This window comes from Notechis scutatus, chromosome 1 (genome assembly GCF_049901735.1).
Source record: "Notechis scutatus isolate UNSWTSFEM ecotype Mainland chromosome 1, rNotScu1.2, whole genome shotgun sequence".
NCBI lineage: Eukaryota > Metazoa > Chordata > Lepidosauria > Squamata > Elapidae > Notechis > Notechis scutatus.
In genome coordinates, this window is record NC_142009.1 from 144,728,409 (window position 1) to 144,742,586 (window position 14,178).

Below are 14,178 nucleotides of genomic sequence, written 5' to 3' on the forward strand. Positions count from 1 at the left end.
AGTTGCCGCTCTGCAAATTTCGTCTATGGAAGCCCGTGTGGACCATGCTGCTGATGTTACCGCACTCCTTGTTGAGTGGGCTGTAATGCCCTTAGGAACTGAGATGGACTGGCATTCGTAAGTTTTAGCTATGGTGGCTCTCAACCATCTACCAATGGTCGTCGACGACACCTTTTGCCCTAAAGTGGAGGATAGGAATAGAGCCTCAGATTTTCGAAATGCCGCCGTGCGGTCTAGATAGATGCTTAAGGCTCTTCGAACGTCAAGTCGATGCCATTGATGCTCCAGTCTATGAGATGGTTTCGGACAAAAATTTGGAGGCACCAACTCCTGCGCCCTGTGGAAGGCTGAATTTACTTTAGGAGTGAACGATGGATCCAATCGGAGAATCACTCTGTCTGCATGAAACACGCACAGGTCCTTTCTCATTGACAATGCCGCCAATTTGGAAATCCTCCTTGCTGATGTGATTGCAATTAGGAAGGCCACCTCATATGTCAGGAATTTAAGACTATCGGTTCTTAAAGTCTCGAACGGGCCAGTTGTAAGTGCGGTTAACACCTTGTTGAGGTCCCAGGTGGGATAGCGGTGAATTACAGGAGGTCGTAAGTTTGCAGCACCCTTAAGAAAGCTGCGGACATGTGGATGGTGCGCTATGGACCAGAGGTCACCCCAGGATATCACTGAGGCTAAAGCCGCCACCTGTCTGCGTAAAGTATTTGGAGATAGGCCCTTGGTCAACCCCTCCTGTAAAAAGGCCAATAACTGTCGTATTGATGGGGCAGTTGGGTCGATCTTAGACCCCTAGCACCAGCGACAGAAGGCGGACCACGTGGCCTCATATATACGATTTGTTGAGGACCGTCTGGATGCTTGAATGGTGGCAATAGCATCCTCTGAAATCTGTTGGGCCCTTAAACGGCTCCGCTCAACCTCCATACGGTTAGACTGAGCCATTGTGGGTTCAGGTGAAGTATCGGCCCTTGGGAGAAAAAAACCTTCGACGGTGGAATTTTCCAAGGTTGTTCTCTCGACAGGTCCTGTAAGTCTGCGAACCACGTTCGCCTGGACACGTAAGGGGCGACCAATATCAATTCCGCTCGTTCCTCCAATAACTTCTGGATCAACCTGGGTATTACCGGGAGTGGAGGAAACGCATATAGAAGTCCGGGAGGCCACTGACAACGCAGGGCATTGACGGCCTCCGTCCCCTGAGTCAGGTACCTTGAAATATACCGGGGCAATTGGGCGTTGAGAGGAGAGGCAAATAGATCGATCACCGGTTGCCCAAACCTCCGCACTGCTTCCTGGAAGACAGACGGGTGTAGGCGCCACTCTGCCTGATCTATCGTGGCCTTGCTGAGCCAGTCCGTTTGTGTGTTTAAGGCCCCTGCTACGTGTTCTGCCTTGAGCGAAAACAGATTGGCCTCAGCCCCTTTGAACAAATTGGCCGTCTCCAGCATCAGAAGTTTGGAATGGGTACCCCCCTGTCTGTTTACGTGGGCCTAGGTTGTGATATTGTATGTCACGACCAGAACGTGGCGTGATTGGAAAAGGGGTAGAAGCTGCGTAAGGTCAGGTGAACTGCTCGCAGCTCCAACAGGTTGATGCTTTGTGATTGCTCAGAAATAGTCCAAATTCCCTGCGCAGTGTGGGATTGGAAGTGAGCTCCCCATCCTACCAGGCTGGCATCGGTTGTGATCGTTGCCCTGTAAGGTTCCTTGAAAGGACACCCCTTGTTTATCATGTTTTCCGACCACCAGCGGAGCGATCGGAGAACATTGTGCGGTACCTTTATCCGGACGTTGGAAGTGGCTCTTCCGGATCGCTGGAAAGGTAGCAGAAACCATTGCAGCTCTCTAGAATGGAATCGAGCCCAAGGCACAATGGAAATACAAGAAATCAGTTTCCCTAACAGTTGAGACAGCACTGCCAGGGAAACCCACTTTAAGGCTCTGATCTTTCTGGCCAAAGACTGGATACTGTTTAACCTGTCCTGAGAGAGAAAGACCTTGCCCTCCACGGTATCTATCACTGCCCCTAAATGAACTAACCTAGTTGAGGGGATCAAATGGCTTGTATCCCAATTTATGGAAAAGCCATGACCCTGAAGGATCTCCAGAGTAATCTTGGTATCCAATTTTGCTTGATGTCTGGAAGATGACAAAATTAAAATATCATCCAGATAACATTGTAAGCGAATAGATTTGATCCTGAGTGAGGCAGCCAAGGCCGCAAGGACCTTGGTAAAAGTCCTAGGGGCTGAAGCCAGACCGAATGGTATGGCGACATATTCGTAGTGCCGATCACAATAGCAGAATCTAAAATATCTGTAGTGAGCAGGTCTAATTGGTATATGTAGATAAGCCTCTGTGAGATCTATGGAGGTCAGGACATCGTTCTCTCTGATGCTGAGCAGAATGGACTGGAGAGTAGTCATCTTGAATTTTCGATAAACCAATGATCTGTTCAGACGTTTGAGGTCTAGAATTGCCATCCAGCCCCCCAAACTCTTTGGGACCACAAACAATAGAGAGTAACAGCCGTGACCCCGCTGTTTAGATGGGACCTCTCGAATGGCCCGAATATGTAGAAGATGATTGATAGCCTCCTGCACCAATGGGGTTCGTGGACCTAGGGCTCCTAATGAAAAAGTTCGGGGGGGGGGGGGGGGATTGAAACTCTAGCGCCAAACCAAACCTAATAGTGTCCTTGACCCACGCACCAGAGGTGGAGCTGTCCCACTGATCAGCAAACAATTTTAGCCACCCTCCAATGGGAACTGCTGTCAAGGACTCACTTGGGGCGACGAAAACATCGGCCTCCGGTGCCTCTGCGGTTTCTTCTGTTTTGACCTCCCCACTGACCTCTATCGGAAGATTCAGACCTATCCTGTCTAAAACTGGATCTGTAGCCTGATGTTCTCTGAGATCTGGGAACGTATGGGCCTTGATAGTAGGGCCGAATGGAACCCCTTCGAAACGACTGGGGCGTTCTGTTTTCAGACCTCCGAAAGAGAGGGGGAAGCACTTTTTTCTTGTTTCTATTCTCTATAAGGAGGGGCTCCAAGACACTGCCAAATAATTTATCCCCCGATATTGGGTATGATGCCAACTTGCATTTATACTTGGTATCTGCCTGCCAATGTCTGAGTCATAGCAGTCTCCGTGCTGATACGTGAGATGCTATGGCCCTAGACGAGAATTTGACTGCATTAAATGTGGCGTTGGCGGAGAATTCTGCTGCTGCAATAATTTTAGCTATGTCCTGGTGGGCTCTGACATTTGACGCCGGCAATATATCCCTCAAGTGGAAGAGCCATCAGAGGGAGGACTGTGTAAAAAAAGGACGGCGCTGTAGCTGCCCTAATGGCCCAGGCGTCAGAAACGTGCGCCCTACGGTGTGTCAACTCTGCTCTCTTTTCTTCTGGTCTCAGGGCTTCCTCGGCCTTGTTGGGAAAGGTTGAAGAAAAGGCCAGTGCCACAATGGGCTCATCCACCTCCGGCGTTTTGAAAAAATTTGAAACTCTGCTGCCAAATTATAATATCGTTTATCGTACCCTGTTGGGGCTAGGTATGATGCTGCTGATGCCCATTGATTTTGTACTAATTCAGCAAACATATGAGGGACAGGAATATTTTCCGCCTCATTATCCGGTTGTGAGAATATTAGATCCTCAGATTCGTCCTGAGACCCTGTTGACAATGGATGAGGGTGTGATGTGCCTGGTTTAGCGATGTTCTTTGCCTTGAACAGTAAGGATTTAAAGAGGTGTGGACGAAAAAGGCCAGAAAAAGTAGGTTGGTCCGGAATGAGTCCTTCATTGTCCGACATTCCCCGTTCTAGTGGGTCAGCCTCTGACAACCCCAAGTCCATCTGATGGATCGACCCCACCTCCATGGGAACATCCTGATCCTCAAATTCTACCTCCTCCCGAAGGCCCTGGGCTGGTATGTTAGGAATATTGGGGAATACCTGAGTTTGATGTTGCCCCATATGCGCAAAGGATCCAGTGGACAGGGATCCCGCATCCGAAGCGGCCGAGAAGTGTCTGGTCCTGATGGATTGCTGAACTCCAACCGCCATGCCCCTTTGAATCGCCATCTCCATCAATTGCCTCATTTCGATGGGGATAGTATCAGGTAATCCCTCCTCCTGTCTTAGGCCGGCAACCGTGGGGGTGAAGGTTGCCTCTGGGATTAGCTGGGCAATGCTCATTGGAGGAGATGTGCCTATGGGAGGTTGTCCAGAAACAGCCTGCCTGGGCTGGGTGGATAAGTCCTAGGGCGCCAACAATGGACTTGGGTCCTGATCAGATTGTTGTGTCATAGCCATCTTGTCTGCCTCCCTGGCTCGTTTCTGTAATTGCCTTTCCAAAGCTAGGTGCTGTCTATGGGCATCCTTATCCTCCACCTTAGAGGCCTTTTTGGGGCCCACTGGCTTATCTCGGGTCTTATTTGTCTTGGAGCGTTTTTTTTTAAGGTATTGTCACCTTCCATTGTGGATGACTGATTCTCTTGCCTCTGACTTTAATTTTTAATTAATTTTTTTTAATTATTATTATTATTATTAGTATTTGTAGTTTGGGGTGATGCCTTCCCCTGTGGTTGAAAGTAGAACGCTCCTCCAGGAGAGTAAGTCTCTCTCTATATATATGTATATATATATACACGCCCGTATACATATAGATGTGCCTATATCTATATGTAAAACTGTGCATATGGTAAACAGTATCTAAGGGTCCCCAACAAGGGAAACCCCCAAGCGCTCCAAGTGAGAACTTTCTGGATCCTTGGTCCCCAACAAGGGAAACCAGCTATACAGGATCTGAGGTAATCCACTCCTGTCAAAACCAAACGTCCTGCAATTTAAATGGCACTTGCAGTTTCACTCCGAAGAAATGATCCGAAGGCAATTGCAAAGAAATGCCTGTTTAATGACTAGCCTGCTTATCCAACGTCAGCCAGACAAGGGAGAGCTAAACCCAGGGAGAACAAAGTGGGAAGGTACTGCCCCGGTCCCCAAAAAGGGAAACCAGCGGGGAATGGCGCCTGTGATAATTAGGTGAGAACTTGAGCCAGCCGTTGAAAAGGGTGGGAAGCAGAATCTCTGTTGCTAATGTCTGAGCCGTCTAATGAGCCGCTGCTGCTGAGGCTCTAACTTGCGAATTAAATGCTCCTGTCAGACGAAACGGCAAGGCGAAGTGAGCCGCGGCTGCGAGCGCTCCACTACGATCGCAGAGAAGACGATCTGAAAGTTAGATAAGGTAATTGCCTGAGGCGGTAGCCTCAAGCTGCCTGTGGAGTGGCAGGCTCCGCTATTTACAAAGAAACTGTTTGTTTTTTGAACTAATCGAGGTAGCCTAATAGAGGGACCAGCCTGAAAAAGCCAAATTAAATGGGGAAGATTTTTAAAAGCTAAAATAACCCAACAGCAAACCTGAATCAGAAACCGTTCTAGTCAGGGAATGCACAACCTCTTACCACGAAGGCTGAGCTAAAACTGGGGGATGCTGAGGAGGTGTCCTGTGGAGGAGGAGGAGCATCTCGGAGTTTTAAGCCCAGCCTTTCCAGAAGAGACTGAAGCACCTCCCACTTCTGGATGCTCTGAACAGCTCATGGGAGAATATAAGATTACAATCAGTTTAAATTTATATTTACTTATGCATGTGCTAGAGAAATTACTGTACATTTACATGTCTCTCTTGAAGTGTAAACACAGGAAAACCAGAAGGCAAAGTTATAAAAAAAACCCATTAAATATAGGCTATGCAGTCTTATTAAGCAAACTTTACCACTCCTCCTTTAGGGGGAACCTACCTCTACTTTGGTCAAAGTATCCCATGAGTGTCAAACTCGATCGCGTCACATGACTTATCGTAATGTATCATGACGCTTTTTTCCTTGGCAGAGCCAGGGTGGGTGTGGCCTGCCAGTTTGACAGACCTGAATCACCCAATCTTAGGATCTCTATCTTGCCTAGATTGCCATGCAGCTTTAACTGGATCTTCTTCAGTCTATGACCCAACACTGGAACAGTTAAGATTAAATGAAAAAGAGGAGAGGCTTGGTATCGTATTCACATTCATGACCCTGCTCTTATTTAGAAATCTCTCCAGAATGAGAGATAAGAGAGAATAAATAAGATCATTTCACAAGGTGTCTGAGACCGTTTCAGGCATATGCCCAACCGTAGTGGATACCATCAAAGCAAACTAGCTGAGATTCAAGGAAAACAAAATTAGGTTACCCTTGAAAAGCCTACTTATACTGAATGCTTACCTGGTGAAGTCTGTCATCTCCATCATAATCATGCACATTTGTTTTGCCAGAACAATGATATCATTACCGCTGTCATCCCATTTGGATACTTCAGCATCCAATTTACTCTTTTCTTCTTGGAAGCTGGCAACTTGTTCAGCAATTTTAGCTTTTTGTTCTTGAGGGAGTTGAGCCATGATGGCCTGGAATGAAGAATTGTTCTATATATAAAATGCTTTTCAATAATTGGCTATTCAGACATTTTCACTAGCCAACCCAATTAAGAGTCAAAGTAGCGTAGTATCCAAAGGATGGCCAGGAACATTATTTTTTAATCTCTACCATATGGAAAAAGATACTGTTGAAAGGTGACGTTTTAAGCACCCAGTAGAAAAATATTGATAACATCAGAAATTTATGTTTTCTTCTCCATTTTTACATTGTATAGATGCAAAATTTGAAATTGCTACAGGGGATGAAAAATAAAGAGTTTTCAGACAAAAAACGGACATATTTTTGAAAGCCAGATTGTAAATGCTGATCAAGGATCAAATCTTATTCAAATCTTCCAAATATAGGCAAAATTGGAGGGAAAGACAAAAAACCCAGGCTACAGTGTAATGATCATATCATGATTATTTGATTCAGCTCTGTAAATTACCAGAGATACATTTTGAGGCAGCCAAGTTCATGTTGCCTACACGCTAAAATGTAAGGCTATTGCAGTAAGTGAGAGCAAATTTATAACAGGAAAATTAAAAAAGCATTGAGCTTTGTGAAATAACAAAAAGGGCAACCTTGGGACACTTGCTTGGACGACCATCTCTTCATAGATGTATCTGTTGGCAAGCAACCACACCCACCTAAACTTTCAAGTAGTGTGAGCAGTGGGAACACTTGAAAAAGTGAACTATTACTTTGAGGTTCCTTCTGAACTCTATTTTCTATAGTATTTATTGATGCTTAATATAGTAAATACAAAATGAGTTTCTCTTTCACTGTTAAGCACACAAGAAACTAGATAGGATTTAGAAGTTTTTTTTTTTTAAAGAAAACATAAAAGGAATGGGAAAGCTTAGTAATTCCATGCAGTTTTATCTATTTGTAACTATAATCTACAAAGACACTCTTATTGCAAGTGGAGAACAAAACTGCTATCATAAAGACTAAGATATCCATTTATGTGTGTATACAAGGGTCTTCAAACTTGGCAAGTTTAAGACTTGTGAACTTCAATTCCCAGAATTCCTGAGCTAACGTGACTGGAGGAGGAATTCTGGGAGTTGAAGTCCACAAGTCTTAAAGCTGTCAAGTTTGAAGACCCCTGGCAACATGTTATATTAGAAATAATCTTTCTCAACAGAATTGTTTTAAATAAAAATAATTGCAGTTTGAAGGAATATTCCTTTTTCCATGGCTAGGCTTAAGTTTAAATCAAGGATTGGGAATGCAAAAATCAGATTAGATTCTGCTGCAGTTATGTGATTTTTATCTACACCAAAGCAACACAAATAGAGGAAGAAGATAACCCCAAGCAATAAGATAAACAATCAAATAATGCTATACAGATAAACAGATATACTGGGAATGACAGAAATCATGGTATCTTGGGCCTGATACTCAGGCTATATAGCCAATGAGATTAAAGCATATATTAAATAGGTATCCCTTACTCTTGCACTATGACCGTGAATAAGTTGATCATCTTCAGTTTGAACACTTGTTCGGCTTCTGACATCAAAATCTTCTGTCTCAAAGTCAGAATCATCAAGTTCTTCAGGTGTCTGCAAATACAATTTAAGCCCAAATCAAACTTAGAGAGTAATTTAGGGGAACAAATGTTTCCATAGTTTTGGAATACACTGAATTAAAAACCTGTCAAACAGCATATTTTAAGACAGATGAATACTTAACAATATCAACAATCACATACATTTTTTACATGTTTATCTAGCACAACTGGGAGACAGTTTGATAAAAAGGTTAAACACTTAAAAAAAGTAATTGTCTTTTTATACTGCTTGCTTACATTTGCTATGATTTTTCTTGAGCTTAAGCAAATAGACATAAAATACTATTTGTAGCTTCTTATATTGCTGTATTTGTAACACTTCATTTAATGCAATTTTTGTAGATACTGTAAAATAACTCAGACCTGTGCTAGATTAAACCACAGCAATCCATTTAAAAGGATATATTACCCTTTTATTACCCTTCAGAAATCTGCACTTTGTATTTCTTTTATAGTAGGTGTTTTTGCTGATTTCTTTACTCCTAGAAAATATGTTTCCCAGTTTACCGTAATCAGAATATGTACTAGCTCCTGACCGTGGAGACGTTGGTAGTATTATAGTGTATAAACTACCTACAGATGGCAATGGGAAATAGGGTGTGGGAAATCAATTTTCTTTTAGTTTCACCTCATTTGAGTAAGTAGCTTTGTGCATATCTCTATTCTTTATTTTCAAAATGACTAATCCCTAATGGCATTAATACAAGAATTTATGGTACTTCATTTGGGGGCTTGCTTTGAAAATACATCCAACTGGTATTTTAGACAAAATGCAGAGCTTTTACTAATTAGGTCTTTTAACAAACACCTAAGAAAAAGGCATTTGCCTCTCATAATGTATTCATTTTTAAAATGTTTGCTGGCTCATCTCCATCAAAAGCAGATAGATTTTGAATATAATTTCTGAATAAGAGTATCCTAGCCTTTGTCCTTATGAATTATTCTTTATTGAGATTTGTTATGTCAGCCATTTATGCAGACTTAAACAATAAAAAGAGCATAATATAGTATTATAATATACTATTATATTATATACTATTATAATATACTATTATAATATTATAATAGTATTATAAACCATTAAGATACAGGCAAAGCTCCATAAATAGATGAAAATCTAAATGTAGTTAAATAAGTGCAATTTTTTCAAATATTATTGAACACTCAAAGCAAGGGCAAGCACAACTTGGATTCATAAATCACATCAATTAATGTACAAAATATGTCTTATAACCTGTAATAGCTGGATTGATCAATCACATAAAAAGAAGTTTGTTTGTGATGTGGTATAATGCAGAATCATTGAACTTCTTTAGTTTGGGGTATCCTTAGGCTTTGAGTGACAAGTTGACTGCTACATTCTAAAAGTGGATGGATCCGGGAACCAAAGAAGCCCCAATTTTGGGATACGGATAGATTTTTTAAGAGGTAAAATGGCAATAGCTTTGCTCTTTGAAATCCTCCCAAACTTCCAAACAATGAAACACTTTTAGTTGGCTTTCCCACTCTAAAATATGACATCTGCCTAAGATAAATACTACACAATGGAAACCTTATTCTAAATACAAACCAAATGCATGTTTAAAAATCTGTTGGTTTACATTGGAAAAGGGAACAGCTGAAATAGCAACAAGTAAAGATTTGGAGAGAATGTATGCCAAGCAGCAAATTAAACTGTGACCAGAGTACTAACAGGCCAAAAAAACTGAAGCAGCTTAGCTTTATACCATTCTCCTTTTCTATGTGGGGGGACAGATGTAAACAGAATGAACAGCTGCCTATATCTATCTCTTGTCCAGTTGGGACACCAGGCACCAAAAGTCATTTGAAACATCCTGACTTTGGTAATCTCCATCACTTTCCACAACTGCATACAATTTAATTTGAAATTACTGTGTTTATTACCAAGTTTAGAATAATGGAAAGTGATCACACAGTGTATAAAGAACTGCACAGCAATATATAGGTAATGGGTGAAATACAGAGTGCAATTGTTCAAAACTTAAAATATTTAGCTGCAGATACAGTAGTTACTGGAGTTATTAAGCTATGATATGCACTGGATGTGTGCATGAATTTGCACAGAATTTAATATATGTCTTAAATTATTAATAAAACTTATTTCGAAAAGCGAATGCTATTTCAAGGAAGCTGAAGTTCACTCACTCTGATCATCAGTACTGCTTTTCGGATGTCACGGATTCCATCATATACTAGTCGTGAAGCATCAATAAATTCATTTTCATCCATTGGTTGAGCAGGGTCAGAACTTAATGCTTCTACCGCAGCTTCTACTTGTTCAGTAAAACGTGGCATAACTACAGAACACACAGAAAAAATGAATTGGGGAGAACAAGAAGAGAGAAAAATTATACCACACAATGCCCAAGGAGCAGTTTTCATTCATATGTATTATTGGAACAGCATTGTGAGCAGAGAAATATTTATGTTTATGCTTATGTTTAAGACATATGTGTGTGCATGTGTATTTTTCAGAGTGTAGACATCGGGGCATTGTGCATTATATAAACATAGGAACTACAAAAAGGACGGCCAAGAGCTGTATGGTTCAAAATGATGCCTATTTCCTGCTTTATATTGTATAAGTAACTTGTTCATGTCTGACACCCACATGTAACATTTAAGGGGCCAGGATGAGAATATAAATACTAATAGCCAATATTCTGGTAAGATTTTTCTTTTTCATTTTTAAGAGGGGCTTTTTAAAAAAAGTATATACACCTATTTTAGGACATACACTATCAAGTATAGCTCTAAGGAATGTTTTTCAACCTCAGCACCTTTAAGCTATGTGGACTTCAATTCCTAAGAATTCCCCAGCCAGCATGTAAGAACCACGCTTGAGAAGCACTGCCCCATAGCAATAGCACTTAAGGCTCATACCAAAGCACAGTGCTTCTCCTTCGAGCCGCTCGGAGCATCCAGAGACTGGGATATGCTTCCGAGTCCTCTTCTTGCAGGCTGAGCTTTAGATGAGGAAACGCTCCGCCCCACGTGACATCGCGGAGCGCCTCCCCAGTCTTTTGCTCAGCCTCGAAGAGTCAGGCTGTGTGTTAGAGAGCTCCTTGGCTGATCGCAGATTCCTTCCTATTTCTCTTTCTGATAAGGTTTGCCTTCTTTCTCCTCCTGCGCAAAGGGTCTGGACTTAAGGAAAATTTTCCTCGTCCCTGAGACGGTTGCGGGCTCGCAGCGCGTTAGCGCTTCCCCCATCCTTATCAGATCGCATCGCTGCCTCCGTGTTGCCTTGTGGCACGCGTTGTTTTTCCTTTCATTTTACTGCTGGATTCCCCCACCCCAAACGCCGACCGGGAGGGTTATTGCCCCTAAGGCCCTAGGCGTGCCGAGCTGACCGGCAAAGCCCTCCTTTTCCGTCCCGGGCGTCCCCGACGGTTCAGCTTGCGGTCGCCATTTTGGCTCCGCCGTGGTCGGGCGCCTTTTTCTGGTTCTAGCTGCGGTGAATTAGAGCCCCAGGCCTTGGGTCAAAGCTTTGCTGCCCATTTCTTTCTACCTGGCTCGCTCTTTTATCTTAGTTGGCCTCCCGCAGTCCGTTTCGGGCAAGTTGCAGCCCCCTCCGGTTTTGTTTTCTCTTGTCTGGAGGCCTGCTGCCAGAGGCCCTCTTCTACCATAGGCCTCAGGCGTTTATTTGACTGATCCGGCCTGTACTGAGATACCCAGTTACTGCTACTGTTCGAGAATAAAAGGAATATATTTGCAAAATAATAATAATAATAATAATAATAATAATAATAATAATAATAATAATAATAATAATAATAATAATAATAATAATAATTTCTGTTTTTTTGTACAGTAATAATTTTTTTCATAGATATATAGATATTTACGGATAACCTGTATATATATTGGGTACAAAAAAAAAAAAAGATAAAAAGATAAAAAGAACAAACAAAAAGAAATCAAAGGAATTACAAATAGAGTATCTATTTTTCCTGTACATACTATATTATTTAGATACCTTTCTGTTATCTCTGTACACTACAAATTCCAAAAGGGGAGAGGGCCAGCTTCACCTTCACCCGGCCTCATCCAGGCCTATTCTGGGCAAGCCAACCGCCTTTGCTAGTATTGTTACCTAACATGGCAGACGACAATCCCTCTAAACGTCCTTCTTTGAAGGCTAAAGCAAAGTCCCACTACTTGCGCAGGCAGGATAAGGAACCTAAGGGCTCCAGACAGGACAAGGAACCTTCCAAGGCCGCCCAACGTGACGCCTGAGGCGCCACAAAGCGTTAGAAAAAGAGTTCGACCGGCGCTCAAGGGAGTCCCGCTCGGAGCCGCCTATACCTCCCCATCCAACCCCTTCTACCTCTGCTCTACCTCTCCCTCAGACCCTTCTTCCCTACCTAGGCGCAGTTCGCTTCAGGGTCTTCCGACCCCCGGACCTCCGACTAGACGGACCCCGAAGCCACCTTTACACCCACAGCCGCTGGTCTGCGCCAGGATGAACCCTCTACCTCCGAGGTTCCACTCACATCAAGGCTTGGATGGAATCAGCCATCCGCCAGGGCATAGCAGAGGCACTACAACACGTGTCCAGATCAGGCTTCTCTCCGCGAGCCTCTGAACACGATTCGTTATCACTCAGATCCCTTCCACAACCGGTCCCCCAACTGATCAGGTACTCTCTCAGAGGATAGCCCTCCACCGGTTGGGGCCCAGATGGAGGAGGAAGGGGACTTTGGGGATTTCAGGGAGGAGGAAGAGGATTCCTGGATGGGATCCTCCCGCTATAGTGAACCCCTCTTAGAGGCTGACATCATGGAGGGGAGATGTCGGAGGACGAGGGTCCTTCCCCACCCAACCCACCTTTGGGGGCTGTTCAAACCACATATGTTCAAGTCCCTCCTCCTTAAGGCCAAGAATGTATCTGGCCTTCTTCCCCAGTCCCCTGCTGAACCCCCCAGTCCAAGAGGGCCCAGAAGACTCCATTTTCACCCAACCAGTGGTGGAAGCCGAGGTCATCCCATCCCCTCCCATCTTCGTAGATCTGGTTGCAAAGCAACTTACCTCCTCAGGGACACCTCCTGCTCCATCTAGCCAAGACAAGAGATTCTTCAATCTCGATGCGGCTCTGTCTAACCTTCTGAATATCCCGGAGGTTGATGACCCCATTGTGGGTCTAGCTTCTTCCTCTACCCCTAGTGAGGCCCTAGAGGCCTTAAAGCCTGAGGACAGGCGGGCGGAGCTGGCGCTGCGTAGGGCCCACCTATCTGACGCCTGGGCCATTAAATCGGCTACGGCCGCCTCATTTTTCACCAGGTCTTCCATCCGCTGGCTACGCCAGCTCAAGGACCACATCCCTGCTTCCAATCTGAGAGCTCACCAGGATATAGCGGTTAGTGGCTGCAGCCGAGTTCTCGGCTGACGCCACTTACCAGTCGGTAAAATTTTCTTCCAGGGCCATCACGCCGCACGTTACGGCTCGCCGCATGCTATGGCTCAGACACTGGCAGGCGGACGTAAAGAATAAGGTCAAGCTGGCCACTGCTCCCATTACGGGAGACAAACTGTTTGGACCAGCTTTGGAACCACTGCTGGTCGAGGGCCGCAGTAAGAGAAAGTATTTGCCCTCCCTTTTTCGAAGATCGGAGACCAGGGGCCCCCAGCCCTTTCGGAGGAGCTTCCCCGCCCCTTCTACCAACCCCCTTCCCGCCCAGATACCCTAGACCTCCTTCCTTCCGGTCCCAGGACCGCTCGGACCCAGGTGACAGAACCAGACGCGGTGGCGGCTACAAGAGACCATTCCGGGATCGGGAGGAAGGCCCTACCGTAGAAGGTAGATCCTCTTTCCTCCCTCCCCATTGGCGGCCGCCTCAGCCACTTCGCCGCCCAATGGGACATATCCACCTCCGATGCATGGGTTAGGGACACAATCAGGTTTGGTCTCGCCCTGGAGTTCAGGTCCGCCCCCTGATTGTTTCATCCCATCCCCTCCTCAAGGGATCCCTCCAACGGGCTCTAATGGATGCAGCCATCCATCATCTTCTTGACATCCAGGCCATTCAACCTGTCCCTCCGGCCCAGAGGGGAAAGGGTTTTTACTCCCATCTCTTTGTGGTGCCCAAACACTCTGGGGGTTGGAGA

The 14,178-nt window shown here is 44.4% G+C and overlaps 1 protein-coding gene across 3 annotated transcripts in view; it reads right to left on the reverse strand.

Moving 5' to 3' along the window:
• Nucleotides 1-14,178, reverse strand: part of CTNNA1 (catenin alpha 1) — an 86,964-nt gene that overhangs the window by 6,816 nt on the left and 65,970 nt on the right. For all 3 annotated transcript variants that reach the window (XM_087947920.1, XM_087947930.1, XM_087947924.1), the window contains exons 13-15: nt 10,219-10,370; nt 7,934-8,044; nt 6,282-6,463 (exon numbers count right to left, since the gene is read on the reverse strand). In XM_087947920.1, coding sequence (XP_087804046.1) covers nt 6,282-6,463; nt 7,934-8,044; nt 10,219-10,370 — 445 coding nt within the window. The remainder of the gene's footprint in view (nt 1-6,281; nt 6,464-7,933; nt 8,045-10,218; nt 10,371-14,178) is intronic.